Below are 23196 nucleotides of genomic sequence, written 5' to 3'. Positions count from 1 at the left end.
CATCGTCCCTCTCCCTCTGCGCAAAAAGCTGTGCTTCATCTCCATCTCTCCAACTTCTTCATTATCATCTCCTCCTCCTCCTCCTCCTGCAGGAAACAACGCCCTGATCTGGCATAGTCGGTGGGATCGTTGGAATAATCCTCCACCCGCTAGCTCTAGCTCATTTATTTCCCTCGCTAGCTAGCTCTAGCTCCAGCTCTAGCTCTAGCTCTAGCTCTAGCTCTGTCTGTCCACTACAAATTTGAACTAGTTTGATATATACAAAAGCGATCTAATTAAGCTTTCTAAAATCCTTCTGACAGCAGATCTGCGCTCCCAAGCCACCAAGGTAACGTATTATACATATATGCTTATTTAATTATCCATTTGTTTAATATTTACGTAGTGAATTAATCAAATGCTTTGTGTTAATTTAGGGAAGTAAATTTTTAGTTAGTTTGAATAGGAAGAAGAAGAAGAGGAGGAAAGAGATGGATATGATACCGAACCCAGAGAGCCCTCCCTCCGATCAGGAACCCCTGGCTGCTGCGGCGGCCGGAGCTTCTTCTTCGTCGTCTCCGTCGTCTTCGTCGCCGTCGCTGAGCAGGTACGAGTCGCAGAAGCGGCGGGACTGGAACACGTTCGGGCAGTACCTGAGGAACCACCGGCCGCCGCTGTCGCTCGCGCGGTGTAGCGGCGCGCACGTGCTGGAGTTCCTGCGGTACCTGGACCAGTTCGGGAAGACGAAGGTGCACGTCCAGGTCTGCCCCTTCTTCGGCCACCCCTCCCCGCCGGCGCCCTGCCCCTGCCCGCTCCGCCAGGCCTGGGGCAGCCTCGACGCCCTCGTCGGCCGCCTCCGCGCCGCCTACGAGGAAAACGGCGGCCGCCCCGAGAACAACCCCTTCGCCGCCCGAGCCATCCGCCTCTACCTCCGCGAGGTCCGCGACCTCCAGTCCAAGGCCCGCGGCGTCAGCTACGAGAAGAAGAAACGCAAGAAACCTCCGCCGCCGCTTCCCGATCATCACCACCCTCCTCCGCTTCCACCCTAATCACCGTCGACACCTACCTTCCTCATGATCACTACGCTGCTATAATTAATTAATATGTGTGACCTTCATCGATCGATCATCATCGTCCTAAAATTTATATCATATCATTAATTAATCTTCAGACTAGCTATTACTGCAGGTAATTGCTTAATTAATTATATTATTATTCCTACTATTTAATTTCATGAGCTAGCTAGATTTTACAAATTTGAGACCGGGCACTATTACTCCATGTCTGTCTAGTGCTCGATCTACATATTGCATTTCTGTTTAATTATTTCTTCTTCAGCATCCTCCAGCTGCTCGCTACAAATTGTCATTGTACCTTCATTTGATTTTATTATGCCGATGGGACTGATTAAAGAAATTAATTACTAGTTTTTTTTTTATTTATCGTTTTCGATGGAAGAGCATATATCTATTATCTATATATAGGTAAGAGTGCATGAATCAGGAAGGAACCGAGTGCGGTACTTAATGGAATCGTATCACTTGACCTGTCATAGTTCACAATCAGAGAGAATGAGATATGAATATGGCATTAATTACTTTTTATATATATATATATATATAGTGCATGAATCAGGAAGGAACCGAGTGCGGTACTTAATGGAATCGTATCACTTGACCTGTCATAGTTCACAATCAGAGAGAATGAGATATGAATATGGCATTAATTACTTTTTATATATATATATATATATATATATATATTTTTTTTTTTTTTTTTTTTTTTTTGACTAAGCATGAATATTATCTTGGGTCCTCATGCTAAAATATTTATATATAAAATACAGTCAAAGTGTATATATTTTTCCTGATCTGCATTAATTAATATTTGCTCAGACAACTTTTGAGGTGAAAATTTTCATTGCTATGGTTCGATGTGTCATCATCTCATAACATCATTAAAATTCTCGGTGCTACAGACATTTGAAAACTTCATCATTAATGTGTATATTGTGTATCCTCCATTATCGATTTAGATGATGTTTGGTTAAATGACGAGAATGACTATAGGTATGAATTTGATAGTAAGAAGAAATGAAAATGAGAATAGAAATGAAACTCATCTAATTATATAGGTTTGGTTGATTCCTATAAATCTAGAAATCATTTCCAAATTCACAATTTAAACACTATCTTTTACTATCATTCCATTCCCTCATTCCTAAATCCATCAACCAAATACTCCCTTCCCTTTAGCTCTAAGTTATGGCCGATTAATGTAATTAAATGTAATTGTAATCTAGAGGTTAGAAGCTCATTGTTCGATAGAAGTTACAGATAAATTAAATTCTAGATGATAATTACAACAAATTTGATATATATATATATATTCTCGATAGAAGCTCATTGTATTTTCTGCTAAATAGCTAGAGCTCTAAAATGATTTACAAGAAAAATTGAGTCAATTAAAGTCGTGTAAATTGCACTATAAATAAAGAAGCTATACAAATTCAAACGACAACTAATTCATAACTCTTTATTTGCATTCCACTTTCTCTTTTAAAAAAGCACACCTTGAATGTCCCATGTTGAGAATCGTGGTCTGAGAATCCACTAAATGCAGTGCGTATTTATCTTTGATGCTTTCATTTTGTATGATTCTATCCGGGAATAATTTTTTTTTTTTTGGAGATTAAGAAATTATTTCTATACAAGGTGTCTTTCGAAAGCATAAAGTTATTTTATTGTTAAAGTTATCACACACCACCGCTTAAGCAACAGGATTACTTGAATGAAGCATCTCAAGCATCGCTAGGAACACTTGAATATAAGGAACATAAAATATGTCAAACAAACCTCCTCAAAACAAAGAATAGTTTATGGTGGAATGTATTTGGAAGCCACAAGGATAACTATGTTAAGGTGTCAAACATGTGGGATGGGAATAAACTTCCACGATGTAGAAAACATTTTCAACCTCCGTTTCCATCATCTCATCATTCAGTTTCTGGAGCTTTAGTTACATTGTGAACATCTTTGTTTGGTTCACCAGTCTCAGTATCTCGCGGGTGAACATCTGTCAAATTGGCAACGAGGTTTGGCGCATCAGGTTTAGAGCTAATACTAGAAGATTGTGGAGTTGTACGGCCATCTTCAACTGTGTCTGATATTGTTTGCAAACCAGTAGAATCGACAAGGCTAGCTTGAATCGCAGCTTTGAGATCTTCCTCTTCATCGTCAGCTATACTACCCAATTCGAGAGATGTTGATCCTCCAGTGGAAATTTTCTTTTGATTGAATGTCTTTGCTATAATGTGTGCATCTTCCGGAGTGAGCCATTGGCCAAAGACAGTTGAGCTGTCCGGTAGGATTGGACATTCCTTTGGGAAGTTACCCTTAACCAAAAATATACTCCAACCGGAATCCTTCAGGGAATCTATGTAAGCTGATAAGTAGAACTGAGAAAGATGCTCAGGTGCTGGGAGAAGACTATTGAAGTTGTACCATTCCCCATTGACTTTTCGAATACAAAACCAATGGTCATGCAAGTGACATATAAAAGCATTCTCAAGCTCCGGCACAAACTGAGATTGCTCTGCTACAGGGGAGTTAAGAGGGATAACTTCAAGATCCCAAATCTCAAGAGCCTTCTGCAAAACCTGTCAAGGGGATTCCAAAATCAGACCCCAAAAAAACAAAGATATGACACGAGGCAAAAAATGATTCACCGCAGTGAAAAATGAAGTGAACTACCAACACTAAATACATCATTCATTGTTTATAATTTTTGCATCTAGTCACACATTCACCACTCTCTTATTATTCTTAGAGCATTTGCATCAGGTAGATGCATGTACGGCATATATATGATCAGAATCAAAGACTAGTCAGAATTCATTGATGAACAGTGAGCTAAGATATAATTCTTTTGAATATCTGGGAGATGAAGTATGCCTATCAGTATGCCTTCCTTCCTGAAGCACAAATTGTGTACCACTTTTCCAAGTGTGACTATAGAAGATGTCACAGAGTTCTCCATGTAGAGGTTGCATCTATATCAGCATATGTGGAGCACTTCCTAATCCATGCAAACGTATCAAGTGCTTCAGTGTTTATACACCACTCGCTTGAGGTATATGTGATACTGGCTTCATACAATATCACTGAAAGCATTAGTGATTTTGTCCTCCTTAGTAATGTCCTTCCACATAGGTGGTAGTTTCTTGATGATTGAGGCCATCGCAAATGACTTACTGCATTGCATCCCTTCCACATGAATCCCATGCAAGATAACTTGAATTCCTTGCACCTGACTCATCATGGGCTTGACTTAACCATTTTGAATTTTAGGAATTTACCAAGTATGATTTTCTTTTTCTTCAAGTTGACATCTTCTAATTTGTACTTATTGTCAAATGAGTTACAAAAAGCCTTGGCCATCTTTGATTTGACTATATGCATTGTATAAGTCAGTGTCAATCCTATTCGAAATGTAATTGTTGAACATGAAGTCATGGTCCTTCTATGCCTTGACCTTCCGTTCAGGAATGTAAATCTCAGGTTCAGGCATCATTGCTGTAGAAGATTGAACGGTTTAAGTGTAGTGGGATAGAACATATTTTGTTGCCAATGCAAGGTCAATACCAGAGAATTTCACTGGCCTTTCTTCGAGTCATGGTCACCATAAGAATCTCATCTTAAAACCTTTTATATGTCCTTAGCAAAGTCAAAACCTTTCCTAGGATAAATGTAGGTGCTCATAGAGCAATAATGATTTACTAATGGAGACTAGTTCAGCTTTGGCCCTAGTATTATCCAAGGTTGTCATTCGTAGCTACTATTAGCCCTAACAAATATGATTGAGCCATTATGATTGAAAATATTTGACCTGGCAAAGGAACAAAGTGTCATAAATTTGCTAGAGTTCAACAATTCATGGCATAGTTCATTTCTAGCCTCCTCTGCTCCCCTTCTCCCTCCACGTATTCATACTTGACTGATTTCAAAAGTCAGCTTGCTTCATCTTGCAGCTTAGTGCCTAGCCTTCACAAACCTGTTGCACCTTGTTTCCCTTTGAATACTTTTTACCACTAGTCATCATTGTAATCTTCATACTACAAAAGAATATAATTGAGCAACGGCATACAAGTGCAAGAACCTTCTTTGGTCAATGGATTACTACACCAAAGCAACCAACCAGACATATATTTATTCTGCATGTTAAGCAGTGCTCCATCTCAGTCAGGTTTTTATTCACAATGGCAAGTGAAGGATAACTGTGTATTAATTTTTGTTAAGGATTCAGATGCAGCATCACCACACCACTTTCGATCCTCGTTAAAATCAGATCCAAATAAATATAAACCCATTCATCTTGAATCCTACACAACTACAAAAGATGAAAATCATCTTCACTATAACTAGAATATATTGGAAATGAGGCCACAGAAAAATCTCAAGGGTCGAAATCACTTACAAGTCATGTCAACATGGTAAAAGAGCAACATCTTTATAATATGGCATTGTTCGTTCTGTTGGCTAATGGGTAGCAAAGAAATAGTCTATTTTCAACCAAAACAAGGAATCTATTATCATTTCCTTGTAGCATTGTGTCATCTTAAAAGTAAATTAATATTTTTATGATCATCACTATTTCTGTTTTACAATGTAATATTGTCCAAATCAATGTGATTATGTGAATACCACTGGAACTAGCATGGACAGACTACAAACAGTTTCACAAAATTAAGAATTTCTGTGAACAATAATATGATAGATGGTTAAGTCCTCTGGGTAGATTCCTATACAAGGTCAGACAGATTACTCGTCTAAGATATCCAGAAAGACTGCTAAGGAACATTACATTGGCTAATTTTTTGCAAGAGCCAAGAAGACCTTTCTTATGCAATATTCATTTGGCAATTAATAAAGGTCTTGCAAAGGTTAGTAGCAGAAAGAGGCTCCAAATACTTATCTTTTTATCTATTTTATTGCAATATTTCACTAACCAAACTACAGTGGATAATATATTAAACAATAATGTTAATATAAAATTTACTAGTAAATAAATACGTTATACACATAATCCAAATTTTAAAAAAATCAAATATCTAAATCATCAAAATCTTCATCATCTTGCTTAATCATATCATTATCATCACCGGATGTTTCAGATTTGTATGGTTGAATCTTCATCGGTTTTCTAAGACCAAGTGCCTTAAGGGCATCTGGTGCCTCTCACAAGGCGCACGCTTAAGGCGACAAGGCACAAGAGGCTCGCCTAGGCGCAACGAGGTGAGCGCTTTTAATAAGTATGGGTGGATCGAAGTTTGACAATGATAATTCTAGATGAGATAGCTTCTGCTGAGGAAAAGGCAAAATGTAATTGTGTCGATCTGATTTGTCATCCCACCTAAAAGTCAAAGTTAACCCGTATAGATTACATTATCTAAGATTCTAATTTAAGTTACATTGACAATTTAGATTACAAAGTATAAAACAAAACCAAACGGTCCAAACATGGAAATTAAAATAACTAGTTGCTATATTACTAAGAATCTTGTAAGATGAACTCACAAAAACGCCTTCAGGTTTATTTATTATCTCTCATCCTGCACCCCACAAGATCTTATCAGGTAAGATTTCCATTTATATAAACTAATGTTGTACAAAAAGAAAAGTAACAGGGCAAAGAAGACGAGTAGGGAAAAAAAAGGAAGAGCAGGTAAGGAGGTTTTGAAAAAATGTGGGTCTCACTAACTGTTAAGCTCCTGCTTTTCCTTCATGTTATCCTGGCTTATTGAAAATGGCTATGCAGGAAAAGTAAAAGGAGAAAACAGGAGAAATAATCAGGAATGTAATATACAAGCACCACATAGAGAAAAGGGAAGAAGGGATTGTGCATGTGGGATGCAACCCAGTCCCATAAGAGTCAGTAAACTATAGAGATTAGAGATGTCTACAGGGAACAAAGAGTCCATCTCCATCATCAATGTTCATAGAAGGAAATTAAAATTTCAGCATTCCATGCAAATGCAATTTGACCTTCTGCTTTCTGAAATGTTTAATTTGAAATGAAACATAATCTTGTGAACTCCAATTAACCATAAGTCCCCAATGCTACCACAATTTTAGAAAGCAACGTTTTTATGCCACCTGATAATCATACTGTTGTTATCCATTATGCCCAGTTAACAGCTAAGTTCAAAATAGTTCCAGTCCACAAAGTTCAGAAATATGGATTCAACCTTAAAAATGGTGCAGGAACCAAAATGAAACATCAAATGAAAATAAACTAATCAGCCAAACCAATTTTTTTTCCCTTAAAAAATACATGAGATTTTATTGGTAACATGGATAACCAAAAACATGAGCGAAAAACGAATCATGACAACAACGCCCGGGTTTTCAGTCTCCGTTGCTCTTCAAAATCAAAACTTGCTTAATTTCTATTTACGAATTAAAGTAAAGCAAAGAAGAAAACAAATTGAATAGGAATAGGAACCTGGATGCTGAAATCCCCACCCATCGATACATTGTGGGAGACATCAGAGTAGAAATCGCCAGACGAAGCGCCGCCGAGGCTCGCTCCTTCGAGCATCATCTGGCGCTCCCTTTGGTCGAGGTCGGACGCGAGGGCGGCGAGATCGAGCTCTGAGAAGAAGGGCCCTTGGAGAACGGTGTTAACGCAGTGGACGGCGCAAAGCTTCGACTCCTGGATCTCATGGTAGAGAAGCCCGCCATTGCTGAGGCCTGCCATCCCTTCACAAAACAGGGAGAAAAGAAACAGCCGCAACGAAATCAGAGCAATCGTCGTCTGTCTGCCCGATCTCTAAGATGGAAATCGACCGATGCGTCGCTGGAGCGGCACAAGATTCGTCACCATAGGAATAAGAAACGTCTCCTGTCACCGCGACGAGTAAATGTATCGCTACAAACGCACGCCGAACCACCACACTACTCTCAATTAGGGTTGTAAAATGAACGGAATATTTACTGAAAAAATTCACTGCTTTTTACTTTTCAGTAGTTTGGAAAAACTATTTTTAGTTTTATTTAATATTAAATTTTTTTTTTAAAAAATAAACAGCAATAAGTCGACTTTGTTTAATTTATATAAAATTTAATTATTAAATTTTAATTTATTAAAAATAGCAAATTAGATTTTTGATATTTAAATAGCTTACGTGAAAGCACCCCAACCCAAAGGATACACTACAGTTCAAAGAACTGCAGGAGCTAAAATGCAACTAAACCGGCAGGTGTATCATACATATATATCAACAACTCTATTAAACTAAAATCCATTTTGATGTAATGAATTCATCGTGCATTCTGATGGTAATGGCTATGATATATGTAGCAAACTTTTACAATTATGTACGAGGATTAATCAATCCAAATAAATTTACAATCACAAATAAACAAATGGTAATTGATAAGTAGATACATAAGAATATGAAAACACATACATTATCAGAAACAAAATGCTAACAAATATACTAATGTATAAAAACTCTTAAATAGACGTCATTATTTCAAAAACAATGTTTAAAAGGATCCAAGGCTGGCTATATGATCAGACCATTAGACTAAGAAGTTTAATCCTCCCCTGTTAATTATTAGAACTCCAAAGAGTGCATCTTCAACTAGCATTCTTATATTAACAAAACTCTGATAGGGAGAATGGATCAACATCACCGAAGAAAGTAAATTTGGTTTGGCTAGACAATTAATAAGAAAACAACTAAACAAAAGTGGTTGTCACATCAGAACAAAAGCTTCACGGTGGATCAACTCAGTTTCAATTCTTTGGAATTTAGCAGATTGCAAAAGGATATACTAGACATGATGATATAAGTAGCAAAACGATAGAGTGCAGCAGATAGCTATACTAGTTTCTGAAACAAATTCCATTTGAATCGACTTAAGGAGATAAGCAATTGACAACAGTAGAGAAACTTAAAGATAATCCATCACTAAATTCAGATATCCATGTCAAAATGGCCTCCCAAATCCTACATAGTTGGCACAGTGGCAAAATAATAGTAGTAAGTAACAACAGAAACAAGATTAATGCAGTGATAGCAGTCCCAAAGCAATGATATTACACAGCATATCATAGAAGAAAATCTTTTCATGCAAACGAAATAAAAGAGCAAACATTGTTATTATAGAAGTCATTTTTCAGTTATTAGCATCATGTAGGTCAATAAACTGCAGGTAGAAACACTCAAAGGACATATTGCAGTTGAAAAAATTGCAGAAGCTAAAAGTAAGAAGAGTATAACGTTAAAAAATTTATTTCGGGAAAGGTATTTGGCTTCAAGTTCCACAAATAGGGCTCTCTCTCCTTGCTAAATCATTCTCAGAATTCGAATGAAACAGTTTTAAGGTGAACTTGGTTATCCGTCCAAGAGATCGGTGCCAAATTGTGGAAGATGGAAAATCTGAAGAAGTGAAGGCAAATAAAGAAGGTTTAAAGAAAAATCAAGAATTCTTCCCTTCGACGTGTTCTTCGGTATTCTGATGATCGGAGGCGGCGGCATCAGCATCAGAAGCAGCAGCGTCGAGCATAGCCTCCTCAGCTCGGAGGATAGGCTCGTAGTATTCGGCGTGGGCTTCCATGCACTTCTTCAGAAGAGCGGTGGCCTCAGAGCATTTCCCGACAACGTCCTCCCCGAGTTTCTCCGCTTCCTCCACGCATTTCTCCCACGCGACGAACGTTTCTTTGCAGCCGCCGCCTTTCATGAAGAGGCAGAAGCCGCACTCTTCTTCTTCTGCATCCTCCCCCTCCACCTCCCCCTCTCCTTCTACTGCCGTGATCTCGCCCATGTCGTCCGCGGCCAATGTCGGCGGATCGGAAGCACCCAAGTGGCTCGGAACAGAGGAAGCGTAGGTCGACATGAATTCCAGGACGAAGAAGGAGGCGGTGAAAGGGACCGGGTGGGTTTTCTACATTTTAGGGTTCTTTACCTTTGGCTGACCTGTGTGGGTAGGCGGTGGAGGTCCTTATTGTTTTTTATAAGAATACAGAGGTTTTTTTGTAATACAGGTTTTGTATTATAAGAATACAGGGTGTTTTTTTGTAAGTTTACATATCAATCGGCCCGCGTCCGTCCCCGCGATGAACGACGCGCTTGCGGCCAAACTCCTCCGCCTCAACGCCGGCAGACCGGCCCTCGTATGGCGCCTCTTCCGGCAACTTCTCTCCTCCCCTGCTAGCTCAACCCCTTCCATCCCCACCATTGCCTCCCTCTCCCGCCTCCTTGCTGCCTCCCGCATGCTCCCCGAGCTCCACCAACTCCGTCTCCTTCTCCTCCCGCGCCGCCCTCCCGACGCAGCCCATGCTGCCGTATCCTCCATCGTCTCCGCCACTGCCGCTTCCTGCCTCATCGAGGAAGCCCTCCTTCATTTCCAATCCCTTCGCTCCCACTTCCCCTCTCACTCCCCCTCCCTCCGGCTCTACAATACTCTCCTAGACTGCTCCCTCCACCTCCGCCGTCCTGACCTCGTCGAGGTGATCTACAGGGACATGCTACTTGCCCGCGTCCCCCTCGACACTTACACTTTCAACATCTTGATGTCCTCTTTGTGTGATTCAGGTCACCTTGTGGAAGCTCGCCAGTTGTTCGATAAAATGCCGTCCAAGAATTGCCTCCCGAATGAATTCACCTTCGGGATTCTGGTACGTGGTTACTGTAAACTAGGGCTCTGTGACACGGCACTTGAGCTTCTCGACGTAATGGAGAGGCAGGGATGCTTGCCCAACATAGTGATCTATAATACACTAATATCTAGCCTTTGCAAGGAAGGTTTAGTCAGCAAAGCTGAGAATTTAGTCGAGTGCATGAGGAAACACGATCTTCTTCCTAATGTAGTCACTTTTAATTCTAGGATTTCTGCTCTCTGCAAGGCAGGCAGGGTTTTGGATGCTTACCAGATTTTCCTGGACATGCAGGAGGATCAAGAGTTGGGTTTGCCTTTGCCAAATCAAATTACATTTAATCTAATATTGGATGGGTTTTGTAAGGCAGGCATGTTGGAGAAAGCCAGGTCCTTGGTAGATTTGATGAAAGGTAGGGGATTGTTTAAAAGCACAGTGAGTTACAATATATGGTTGTCAGGGTTGGTGAAGTGCAGAAGGCCTCTAGAGGCTCAACAGCTGTTGGTATATATGGTCGAACAGGGTGTCGAACCTAATTTATACACATATAACATTATCATTGATGGACTTTGTAAAGAAGGGATGATCATTGGTGCTAGATCAGTGATGAGTTTGATGAGAAAGAATGGATTGCCACCAGACACAGTCACTTACACCAGCCTGCTGCACTGGTACTGCACAAAAAGAAATGTATCAGGGGCTATCAGAATTCTTCAGGAAATGGCCAGCAGCGGATGTTTTCCTAACTTTTTTAGTTGTAATATACTGTTGAAAAGTTTGTGGAAAGAGGGCAGAAGTTCAGAGGCAGAGAAATTATTACAAAAAATGATTGAGAAATCTTACAATCTAGATATTGTAACTTGCAATATCATCATTAATGGTTTATGCGAAAGTGGTAAGTTGGATAAAGCAGTTAAGATTGTTAATGGAATGTGGCAGCATGGAAGTGCAGCCTTGGGTGAACTTGGAAATGCTTTCCTTGGTCTGATAGATACTAGTAGACACAATAAATGTTGCCCTAATGGGATCACATATTCAATTTTGATTAATCACTTGTGTAAGGATGGAAGATTGGATGAAGCTAAGAAGTTAGTAATTGAAATGCTTGGGAAGAATGTTGCTCCAAATGCTCTTATCTATGACACTTTTGTAAATGCCTATTGTAAGCAAGGAAAAGTGTCATCGGCTTTTAAGGTTATAACGGACATGGAGAAGAAAGGGTGTCCGCTAAGCACAAAAACTTACAACTTGTTGATTTGGGCTTTGGATAGAAAAGGCAAGCTAAATGAAATACATGTTTTGATAAATGAAATGCAACAACAAGGAATTCAGAAGGATGTTATAACTTATAACAACATGATTCATGCCCTTTGTGATAGTGAAATGGTGCGTAAAGCTGCCTCACTTTTACAGGAGATGCTTCAAAATTCCATTGTTCCTAATGTAGCTTCTTTCAGTCTATTGATTAAGGGCTTTTGCAAGATTTCTGATTTTAATTCAGCACGGGATATGTTTAATGAAGCTTTAATTGCATGTGGAGAAACAGAAATTCTCTATAGCGTAATGTGCAACGAGTACTGCTTATATGGAAAGGTGTTAGAAGCCAAGGAAATACTTCAAATAGCTCTAAACAAGGGGTTTCCTTTGAGGTATTTCCAGTACAAGAATCTTATCGAGGGCCTTTGCAAGGAAGACAAGATAGATGATGGGCACAACTTACTCAATGCTATGATTGCTAAAGGTCATCTATTGGACCCTGCAGCATTTATGCCGGTAATTGATGCAATGGAGAACAGGGGAAAGAAACATGAGACTGATAAGCTTTCCGAGAAGATGATGGACATGGCAGCTGCTCATCATGATGGATCTAAGGTTTCTTTAACCGGTCATATGTTGGGGGAATCAAATTTGATAATCCAAAAACAAAAGAAAGATGTTTCCTCTAAAAATGAATGGCACAATCTTCTACACAAGTAAGTAGACTGTTTTATCTATTACTTTTCATTGCAAGGAAATTCAAGTGTCATAGTTGATGAAACATATTGCATATTTGGGTTTCTTAGTTCTACTTCATATATGATGGTTTTAATGAAATTGTTATGAGGTTTTCTTAATCAATCCTGTATGTGCAGAGATGATGGAAGTGGAATAGCATTGAAAGTTTTAAAGAGAGTCCAAAAGGGCTGGGGTCAAGGAAGTATCACAACCCCATGAATGCAGGATATTGATTCATGGATGAGTGGGAAAGCGCCAATCCATTTCAATTGTTTTATCAATATGAAAAGTTGGCCGCCCCATTTTCATATTTGATTCTCTCTGACTTGGACTGATCAGTTTTCATCGAAGCCATCCAAATCAAGCTTCAAACTGCTTACCTTGACCTCGAGATGTTTTGTCACATAATGGATCAGTTGTGACTAATCTAATCTTACAATCTCATTCAGGTATGTTTTCGTCATCCGCTAAGATAGAGCATGTAGTGATGCGGGGATGCATTGCTCAATTCTAGTTGACGATGCACTCTTCAAGATAATGATTTTGATTATAAAAATGCTAGTTTTGTGTGATACAATTAACACTAATAATAGAGAAATTGTCAATTACCATACTGCTGCCATGGCTTTTGCTTAGTGACTGATCTATTTATTGTGCCAACACCTTTTAGTCTCTCATGAGTTTTGATGTGCAGGTTGACTTGAATCAAGCGAAAGATGACGGGCATGTGGGTCTGAGCATAAAGTTGTGCGCTCAAAAGGGTATCATCAAGCTTATAGAGGTATTCAAAACCTGAAACTTATTTTTATGTAATTTGGAAAGGATGTAATTGCATGTAAGTATCCTACCTGTGTTGAAGTTTATAACCTAGGAGCTCATATTAGAAGGTCAATCATACTTGTTATTTCCTTTTGTAAGTCTCAATTATCAAGAATTGAAGGATTCTTTATGTTTGAATTACAACATCTTGAATCTATACGTGTAGACTTAACCAAAATCAAAGTCGAGTTGTTAAGATACTTTAGAGAGGTTTAATGCTCAAAATGCTATCATCTGAACACTTTGAAGGTTGGTCAAATCAAATATTTGTGAAAGAGAGCTTTAGCGTGAGTAAAATTACAGTTATGATCCTTCTCTAAAGTCTCACATTGATAGGAACTTTATACACCGCCCTTTATTATCCTTCTAAAAGGCACTATTGCTTGAGATTTTCATTTGACAAAGGCTCCCCAGAGGCCAAGACTCGAATCTTAGGACCTAAGAGCTTCTTTACTTATTTTATATTCTATATGTAAAACTGTTTGATAGTTTTTATTGCTAAAAAATTTAATCCTCGTGCTCAATGTTAACAATCTAACTTTGGTTAACGTTTTTAGTTACAAGATATTTAACTCTATTTTCTGTTGCTAATTATAATTTTTCACTACGAATTATTAAATTCCATCATTATTTGTTTACTTTAGTTTTAAGTTATTTAGTTGTATCCTCAGCAGCTATATCTGTTTTGAGAAATGATATTCATCTAAAAAATTCATCTAGAAAATTCTTAAGGATAGACATAATTGATGAGACTCACAAAAAATGAAATGGTGGATCCCATCATTTATGTGTCTATCCTTAAGAATTTTCTAGATGAATTTTCTAGATGAATATCATAGCTAGTCTGTTTTACACTCTGCTTGCATTTCAAACACAAATTGAATTAGTAGGGCAAATGAAATTGTCAACTAACCAAACCACGAAGTACTACAAATTAGCCACCACACGACAAGCAACAAGAAGAAAGGTAGGCCTTACCATCCCGTCCGCACAACCAAACTAAGCTCAACATCACCAACCACAAAATATCGTCCCACAAGAGAACAATCCAACTAAAGAATTATAGGCTACCGCACAAGCAAAATGTTAAATAACTTGAATGTAAAAACAGTTGACAACTTTATCTTTATCTTTGAGCCTTCTAGGATCTCGCAGTTCGTCCTTGTAGATCTAGAAGCAAGAACACCGAGGGTGTCAATAACAATACTTTCAATAAGCATAAGCAAAGCAGTTCAAAAACAATATAATATAGAAGCGACAAGTATATCGAAGTTTAATATACAATTGCATGCACATGAAACACTGAAATATTGCATGTAACAATGGAAATCACTCAACTATTATACAGAGCTAAACAAATTGACCATTCGTTCTTTATTTAGTTGAATTGTGATTTCAGGTTGCTGCATTAAGTAGAGAAAGCATGTTGATAAGTTTGGAAGAGCTCAATGTAAAATCATTTGAGTTTGGTACTTGGAGCACTCTGTAAATAAGAACAATAAAATTAGTCTTGATCAGATTGTGGATTTTGTAACATAAATCCACCATATTTCTCTAGCAAACAGAAAAACATAAGCTAACCTGTAATATCAATCTTCAAATGCTCACAAATAATGTTCAATCACGGAAGCAAAAGTCGATCGACAACCTGATCCAGTGAGTCCACATTCTTCCTCAATACTTGTCTTTAGCAAATGTTAAGAATTAGACTGAAAATAAAGGAAGTATGAAACTACTATATACATGCAACAGATATTCTTCATTTGAAACTATCTGGGTTTTGTTAACCTATGATTATATATTGATCTAATAATAAAGATACAGACAGTTATGTTTTTGATTTCATGATACTTGAGAATGTAACATTTTTCACATATTGACTCGCATCCAGCAGTCTTAATAGGGCAGGCATTTTATCCATAAGCCAAGAGAAATACAAAATGAATCAATAGCATAATATGTGGGGATGATGTGGCTAGTGCTGCTGAGTTTGGCACACCACCAGGATGCACTACTTTTTCATCCTATGCTAGTCTAGTGGTTTAGGAATGAAAAAGTTCCATAAAGGTACAAATTTATACTCCCAACAAAAAAAGTAATAAGAGATGACAGGAAATAACTCCTCGCACAATGTAAAAACAAATCCAAAAAAATATGGTTTTTTTTTACCTTGATAATTGCTAACACATACCATCACAAACATAACGAATCTATAACTGAAATGAACACCTTTTGTCTTACTAGGTTGCAATGGACCATGACAAATTTAACATCAACGATGGTAGCAATCCTTCCCATTTGATAAACACATTATTTTCTTCCGCTATAATAATCACACTTATTAGAGATAATAGATTTTCGCAATCTCCTAACTCATTTTCTCTATCCATAATTTGTATGACCTAGATAACCAATTTAAGAGCCCCCATGAGTTGCCGAGTTGGTACTCGGGTGGTAGAGTTGCTTCATTGGGCAAGGGTCAATTCCCGCAGGGTCCATTCCCCTGAGGATTAAATGTCCTCCCAATCACGAGGCCGCTCGGAACCGTGATTTAGCTCCCTTCATCTCGCTGTGGGGCAAGCAATGAAGGGCATTCGGGGTGAGCGAAATTACCTATTTGCTTCATAGATAACCAATTTAAGAAATTGGTGCTTTACATCTCAAACTGTTGCAGCAACAAGGACACATGAAAGAGAACATTTTGTCAAACATAAACCCAATCATAAGCTACTATCAGTAAAAGAAATAAATAGATCAATTGCTGAAAGATCAGAACTATAAGACGATACTAATTTCTAGAAATATAAAAAGATGAGAATAACAAGGATACAACTGCAATGCAAGAGTTTCCAAGTTCCTCATTTCCTCATGCAATCTGAAAAGAACAGAACATTTCATTAACCACTAGTACACTGATAATCCAAAGCAGTGGAGCCACCAAATCAGAAGAAAGATTTTATTTTTCATATTCAATCTATGGTCACTGGACTCACTGCCCAAAGAGTCTAGATTTTGTTTCGCCATAAATGGAATAAAAGAATTTTTATTTTATAATGTTTTTGTTAACAGGAAATTTTAAGTTAATTAAATTACACTCATCAATTAGCACAATAGATCTAAGGCACTACAATGTCACCTCCAAGCACAAATAAGAAAAGGTTAAGGATTGCATTATGCCTTGACAACTAACAAACAAAATGTATAAACTTACGATTGAGGATCTTTACTTATCGAAGTCACATGTGAAAGGAAATCAGTAAAACATGGATCACTAAAATCATGCATGTGAAACATAGTAAACATTTACATTAGGAAATTACAATTTAATAAAGAATGGAAAGGAAAAAAGGGAAAACATATACATGAAAGAATTTTTCATGTGCCAAGGGTTGATATTCAAGGATTGAAAAAAAAGACTAATGATTAAATGTTTAAAGGTTTGATTAATCAAATGGCAAGAGTATATTAAGCTACTGAATAAGAAAGAACCTCAGGTATGAATTTATGTAATGATTGCCCTTCGTTGCGGCATCAAGAGCTGCAAATTAAGGACTAAAGATAAGAGTCACGGTTGGGCTGATCATGATGAAATAAAGCGTATTGATTCATATTGCCTAGTTTAATCATCAAGGATGAGGAAAAAAAATAGCTGTACAAAGCAATGATAATGATGTCATGATCTTCTCTAAAAGAAATGAAAAATATAAAAAATTTTGCAGTTCACCTTTTGATAATGGCTATAAATAACAACAAAAAAGAGTCTAATAATATGCACATGAAAATTCTGCATATTTTTTGACCACATCAACTTAAAGAGATGTCATTGAAGAATATAAGAAGCATATAATTCCAAGAAAAAGTTACTAATCAGGCTAAAAATAAAAAATGACTTGGTCTGAAGACAGATCATTATTTGTTCCCACAGCTTTTCCATCATGATCTCAGTGTTCCAGATCACATAATTCTCATATCATAAAATAAAGGCTGGTATGTCCCCTCACTGAACTATAAATGACAGATTTTAATCCACATCTCTTAGGTATAGATTAATGGAGTCAAACGTAATGCATAAGGCCTCCGACATATGGTGTTAGATTTATCTTTCCAACATATATTGTGTAAGGCATTAGATTTTATTCCACTTCTAAGTGACACAATAAGGGTACAACAAAACAAAAACCATGTTGTCTAAGAAATCATTCAGTTTGTGTTCCTATAAAATTTATTCCAAATAATAAATTTAATGTTGCATGATGGACGAAATAGTTAAGATTATAGGAACAAACAAAAGAAGCATTATTGTATTAGGCAAAATGTGAAGGAGCAAGACCTTCACTTGGTATTTCTCTAAAGTAGTTTTTTTTTCAGATTAAGATAACTAAGTGCCACTTTAATTTCACTAACAGTTATCTTTTCATTAGTACTTTGTTCTTCAAGTTGGGAATGGTTGATTTCTATGCTTCAACATGAGGAGACGACTTAGACATATATGTGAGCATCTTATTCAATCATTAATGATGGTACATTCTTGATATTATAATTTGGAAGTGGACAATGTCTGATAGATTTAACATTCTATAAAAGAGTGTAACTAAAATTTAGCATTAAATTATATGCAAGATATACGCAGGTACCAGATTCTTGTAGACGACCAACGACATCATTAAAGCACTGCATGTTCTCAAGTGAGGTACTAGAGGCCTGCAAATCATGCATATTGTCAAGGACAAAAGCCATTATGAGTGAATGAAAAAGTTCAGAGGTTCTCTCCAAAACCTAAAGAGAAGGGTTAGGCATGGTTCGGTTAACCAATTTCATAGGCAAAACCAAACCCAAATCAACCCAAAAACAAACTGAAATGGTTTGGCTTGAAACAGAACTGCAAATTTCAATTCGGATCTGGTTTGGTTTTGTTTAAATCAGATTTTTTATTTTAAAAAGAGATCACAATGGTACATACTAATTAATAAGCTACTTTTAACAACTACTAATCCTTATAGTATCTATTGATCATCCTGAACAATAAAAAAAACATAAGCAATAATCAAACACATGCCCACTCCTACTAAACAGAGTATTTCTGTGTTGACCTCCGAGGTATCCTTTGGCTATGTAGAGTAAGGAAATATAAAAGGGTTTTTCTTTTCATCATGGATTCTGATTTCTGAACTAAGAAAACTAGATAACAAGTTATTAAGTTAGAATTTATAATGTGACCATCTCTAACTAAATTCACATTCTGGCACAGAAGTGTCTCTGTCCTTTGGACCAAAACTAATTTGAAGGCACCCCTTCCCGGTGACTGAGGGTGAAGGTAATCTTCATGTCCGTTTGATCCGGAGGGATTAATCCTTGCGTTCGAATGTGAGCAGTTAGGAGGATTAGTCCCACCTGAATCATACGGATTCTAAAGGCCACATAGCAGCAGCATGAAAGAGCACTCTCAAATCGCGTCTACTTCGAACCCTGTGTTGCTGCAACCCTAAACACTCGCACTAACCACGACTGCACGATAAGCACATGAAAACCCTAGATGGAGAGATATATTGACGTCAAATACAAAATAACTACTCAACATGGACGTTATACAAAAAACACCAAAAGGATCCATGATTTCGAAAGGGATTCTATCCGTGGATCAGACGCCTCAATCGGAGAGAAGAGTTAAGGAATGAAAGACGTCATACCTCTGCCAGAACGAGACGGAGGGAGGAGAACAGGGAGGTAAAGCTCTCGGTAATGGCGACGGAATCCCTCTCTACGACTTCGAGCGCCTTCAGGATGTCGGCGAGAGCAGCCGCCGGCGGATTGCCATCTCCAGGGTTTTCATTAGGAGATCGCGACAAAACTGCCACCCCTTGGCTCGTGGCGACGACATCAGCTGCCGGTCCTCTTTCTCTGCCATCATCCATGCCGATCATTTTATAGTTCCATATTTGGGGAAGGAGGAGGGAATCTGCAGATGGAACACAGATCGGTACAAAAGCAGAAAGAAAATAGGGCTGTGACTGTGAGGCTTTACCAAAGCCTGATTTTTAGTTTAAGTTTATTTATTAACAAATGGCGACGATTTTATTTAATCATTTTTACCATTAAAATAATAGTTTTTTTTAAAAAATGAATAGACTTTTAAGAATATTATAAAAAAATAATAATGATCTTATATTATCATTTGAAAAACAAAAAAAAAAATTAAAGTGCTTTATCTCAAATGTTTTGATTGTTATCTAAGTAGTAAGTAATGATTAAAAAATAGTAAGAATTATATATGAATAAACTTTTAGGAATATCATAAACTCAATGATTCTCACAATTGTTATATGACCATAAAAAGATTGTTTTAGTTTAAAAAAAACTTAATGATCTTTTAGTAATCAAAAGGTCACTAAAAGCCATTAAGGAATTTTGAAGAAAAAAACTGAATAACTTCTCTATACTAAAATTTAACTTCATGCAATGTGACATACACCCAGCTGCCGTGTGAGAAGCTTACCGTTAAGTTCTCGGTTCTCGGTTGATAGATTCGCTAAAGCTTCAAGACATGCAGATTTTACGCATCACCTGAAACGAGATGTTCTGAAATCATCATATACAAGACATGGCAATATGGCACGATGAAGAATTAGTAAAACCAAAAGAAACACCAACCATGATGAGAATTGAAATTACAAGAAATAAAATCAAATGTGAAGATCGATGGAATAGAGGTGGGATCTTCACGATCCTGCTTAAGTACTTCCTCACCGATCCTACTTCACTTTCCACTCTCAAGATTATATTTCGATAGCATATATAACACCATATAATTTCCCCCGCTACGTTTGAGCAATACAATATTGCTACAACGGGACTTCTTCAAGAAGAAAAAGAAGAGACTTAATTTACAGGAAGCGATATGTTGTTGAAGGATCAAATGCTACTGCCACCGGTGTTCTTATCGACAGCAAGCAAGCAACGAGCCCGCCTCTGTCAAAATTTTCAAGAACGTAACCGTCTTGCAGAAGTTCGGCCTAATCTCACACAAGTGTCTCCGGAACAGAGGACCCCGACGGCCGACCACCGGTTTGGGATCTCGACTCAATCTTAGCAGACAGTTCGGCTACGACGAGTCTGGTTAAGAGCAGCCCGGCTACCAAAGCTGCCACCATCAACATAGTGAACACTGCACTCCAGCTCCGGGTCGATATATAACCCGTTAGCAGAGGGCCAATGGCAGCGCCGACCGAGCCAGTCCCGTCGATGATAGCAGTCACGGTGGCCAAGGCTCGGGAATTGCCATTTAGGGAGCTATGTGTGCCCAAATCTGCCGACACAGCTGTTGTTATAAGTGCATAGGGCCCGTTGACAAACACACCGGCAACAAACATGAGAGTGATGTTCCACCACAGGGAGATGCTCCCGTAAATACGGTAGAAGAAGAGAGCAGGGATGGCACAGTAGATGAAACTAGCTGCGGTGGTTGCTCGGGCGTCGAGTCGATCGGAGATGTGGCCGGCAAGGATGCCGCCTGCCACACCTCCAACATCAAACAGCGTTGACAGTGTCCCAGCCGTTGAGTCCGACAAGTATCTTCCATTGATAGCTGCATATGAACATAGAAGCCTTGTTGGTTAGCACCAATGCTGAATTGTGAATGGAGTTTCTCAGAGTGACTACCTGTGTGGCTGATGTAAAAGGGGAGCCAATAGAGGAAGGTGTACGCCACCAATTTGGAGAAGAATAGGCAAAGAGCAAATGGTGCGACGCCAGGAATCCTCCATGCCTCAAGAAAGCCCACTGCTCTTTCCTTCTCTTCCGAGTGCCCTTCCAAGAGAGGCTCGCTGATGCAAATATTTTCGGCGGATTTTGCAAGCCCGGTTTCGTCGTTCTCTATCCCCGTTTTGTCGGGACTAACAGGTAAGAAAAATAAGACCATCAGCCCAACAAAGGCGATGATGGTTCCAGGAACGACGAAGGAGTAGCCCCAGCCATACTTGAGCATGGCAGCAGCAATTAGCGATCCGGTTATGTTCCCTATTGAGGTGTGCGCATTCCAAATCCCCATGATTAGCCCTCTCTTCTTCTTCCCGAACCAATTCCCGACGACTGCGACCACTGATGGCCAACCAGTGGACTGGAACAGGCCGGCGAACATCTGAACCAATAGGAAATAATAGAAGCTGTGTATGTTGAGCCAGTAAGCAGCACCAAACAACGACGTGAAGATTCCAGTCCCTATCATTCCGAGCGTAAGAAGGATTCTCAAGTCAAACCGATCGCCTAAATGCCCGGCGAAGTACATTCCGGCCGAATAGCTCGCCAGGAAGGCAACATCGATTTGGCCAAGCAAGGCAGCGCCGTCCGAAGCGTCAAACGGAGCCCAGCCATTCTTGAGCCCTGGCCTGTGATCCGCACCCTGCACTCCGCCATGGAAGTAGAGCCTTGGCCAGTGGGAGAAGCCCAACTGGGTTGTCTTCGGATCCAGGACGCTCTTGACGATGCTTGTCGTCTTCCTGGCGGCGTGGTAACTTGCATAGGCCAAGAAGGTCAAGACCAGCACAATTGCTTGGTAGGTTGTGAAGGTAAACTTTGTGCCCCTAATGCGCTCCAAGAATCGAACACCTGCTGGCCTTTGGTTTTGCATCTTCCTTCTCTGTTCACTCTCTTCCCCAGCTGATCCCATCAAACCAATTTGACTAGCCTTATCCTGGAACAAGCATGAAATAGATGAACTCGCAAACTCGGCGACCACTCAACAGCTCGTCCGAGATCCAAAAAGCTAATAACTTGACACAAATTAAACAAAATTTCAAGGTTTTCACTCAAATCCCCAGTAAACGGCATGGTTTCCATAAGAAATGAAAACCAGCCCCAATCGTTTCCCCGACATAATTTTCTCGTATAAGCCTGAATCAAATCCCTTACAATTTCCAACCCTAAATTATACTGCAGAAGGATCAAAATCCCATCATACAATCCAGAACCAAAATCACACTAGAAGAGGAATAAATTCAAAGCATCGAATCAAAAGACGAATTAACAGTTGCAAGAGTGGGCGATGAATGAAGAGGCAAAATGAATCATTTACCTGAGAAACTTGTTTTTTTGGGGGAAAGATCAAGATAAACTCCGGATGCTTCTTCGAATTAAGTCGATCGGTGGATGGATTCTCTGAAGTCGAAGGTAAGAGAAGATGCGCGTGGAGGTGCGCGATTTTATAGTCACACCAGGCTCTTGCGCAGCGGCATGGCAGCTAGCGTACTCCAATACCGAAATGACTCAGATACCCCTCGTCGAAGAAGGGGACGAAGGGCTTCCTCGACCATTTACACAGGTTGCAGGGCAACGGCATCAGATATTCTGAGAATATACCATAGGCATAGGATCGATTGTGCCGTGAAGGACTCCCAAACTCGAGTGGGGTCCAAGCTTTTGCATGGATGTACTGACGTTTCAATCCCTCGTCTGTAAATAAATAAATAAAGAAAGAACGGCTGACGACCAAGCCATTCGAGGTGAATTAATTTGGGAGAAATATGAGAACAAAAAAACTAATGAGAAATAATTAGTTAGGTAATAATCGTTATCGTGACAGAACGTTTTCTTCTTAAACATCGAATTTCAACCTCATTAAATTAATAGATAACTTTTTTAATTCATAATTATCTAAAAATATTAGACTAATAAATCAACCGTAAGAACTTCTCTATTTATTTTAATATCTAATTAAAAAATTTTATGAGATTGACTCGATTATTT

At 38.7% G+C, this 23196-nt stretch overlaps 5 protein-coding genes and 1 pseudogene across 9 annotated transcripts; 2 read left to right on the top strand and 4 right to left on the bottom strand.

The window, feature by feature from the left end:
• Positions 1-24: 24 nt before the first annotated feature.
• Positions 25-1322, top strand: LOC121996076 (annotated as a pseudogene).
• Positions 1323-2806: 1484 nt separating this feature from the next.
• On the bottom strand, positions 2807-8810 carry LOC121996075 (ataxin-3 homolog). Its single transcript, XM_042549889.1, has 2 exons — positions 7483-8810; positions 2807-3637 (listed from the first exon to the last, which is right to left on the bottom strand). The coding sequence occupies exons 1-2, from the start codon at positions 7735-7737 to the stop codon at positions 2975-2977; spliced, it is 918 nt and encodes a 305-aa protein (XP_042405823.1). The 5' UTR covers positions 7738-8810; the 3' UTR covers positions 2807-2974.
• Positions 8811-9260: 450 nt separating this feature from the next.
• Positions 9261-9952, bottom strand: LOC121996077. Its single transcript, XM_042549890.1, has one exon. It carries the CDS (start codon positions 9882-9884, stop codon positions 9468-9470), a length of 417 nt encoding a protein of 138 aa, XP_042405824.1. The 5' UTR covers positions 9885-9952; the 3' UTR covers positions 9261-9467.
• An 18-nt stretch (positions 9953-9970) lies between these two features.
• On the top strand, positions 9971-13596 carry LOC121996073 (pentatricopeptide repeat-containing protein At2g17140-like). Of its 2 annotated transcripts, XM_042549888.1 has the most exons (4): positions 10087-10497; positions 10583-12617; positions 12777-13088; positions 13334-13596. In XM_042549888.1, the coding sequence occupies exons 2-3, from the start codon at positions 10618-10620 to the stop codon at positions 12856-12858; spliced, it is 2082 nt and encodes a 693-aa protein (XP_042405822.1). In that variant the 5' UTR covers positions 10087-10497; positions 10583-10617; the 3' UTR covers positions 12859-13088; positions 13334-13596. The 2 variants fall into 2 exon arrangements, with proteins under 2 accessions (XP_042405821.1, XP_042405822.1); XM_042549887.1 differs by having other exon boundaries at positions 9971-12617.
• Positions 13597-14341: 745 nt separating this feature from the next.
• LOC121996072 lies at positions 14342-22639 on the bottom strand. Of its 4 annotated transcripts, XR_006115959.1 has the most exons (9): positions 22526-22639; positions 19952-20019; positions 19146-19414; positions 18093-18159; positions 16948-16996; positions 16289-16333; positions 15040-15143; positions 14797-14941; positions 14342-14628 (listed from the first exon to the last, which is right to left on the bottom strand). XR_006115959.1 is itself a non-coding variant. In XM_042549886.1 (8 exons), the coding sequence occupies exons 3-7, from the start codon at positions 19377-19379 to the stop codon at positions 15080-15082; spliced, it is 459 nt and encodes a 152-aa protein (XP_042405820.1). In that variant the 5' UTR covers positions 19380-19414; positions 19952-20019; positions 22526-22639; the 3' UTR covers positions 14342-14628; positions 15040-15079. The 4 variants fall into 4 exon arrangements, 3 of the variants coding, with proteins under 3 accessions (XP_042405820.1, XP_042405819.1, XP_042405818.1); XM_042549886.1 differs by lacking the exon at positions 14797-14941; XM_042549885.1 differs by lacking the exon at positions 14797-14941 and having other exon boundaries at positions 15107-15143.
• Positions 20109-22642, bottom strand: LOC121996071 (putative glycerol-3-phosphate transporter 1). The gene is made up of 3 exons (XM_042549883.1): positions 22526-22642; positions 21115-22144; positions 20109-21040 (listed from the first exon to the last, which is right to left on the bottom strand). Exons 2-3 carry the CDS (start codon positions 22118-22120, stop codon positions 20475-20477), a joined length of 1572 nt encoding a protein of 523 aa, XP_042405817.1. The 5' UTR covers positions 22121-22144; positions 22526-22642; the 3' UTR covers positions 20109-20474.
• Between the last annotated feature and the right edge of the window lie 554 nt (positions 22643-23196).

This window comes from Zingiber officinale, chromosome 6A, assembly GCF_018446385.1.
Source record: "Zingiber officinale cultivar Zhangliang chromosome 6A, Zo_v1.1, whole genome shotgun sequence".
NCBI lineage: Eukaryota > Viridiplantae > Streptophyta > Magnoliopsida > Zingiberales > Zingiberaceae > Zingiber > Zingiber officinale.
Note: the sequence above shows the minus strand (reverse complement) of the source record. Positions and strands in the feature narration are given on the sequence as shown.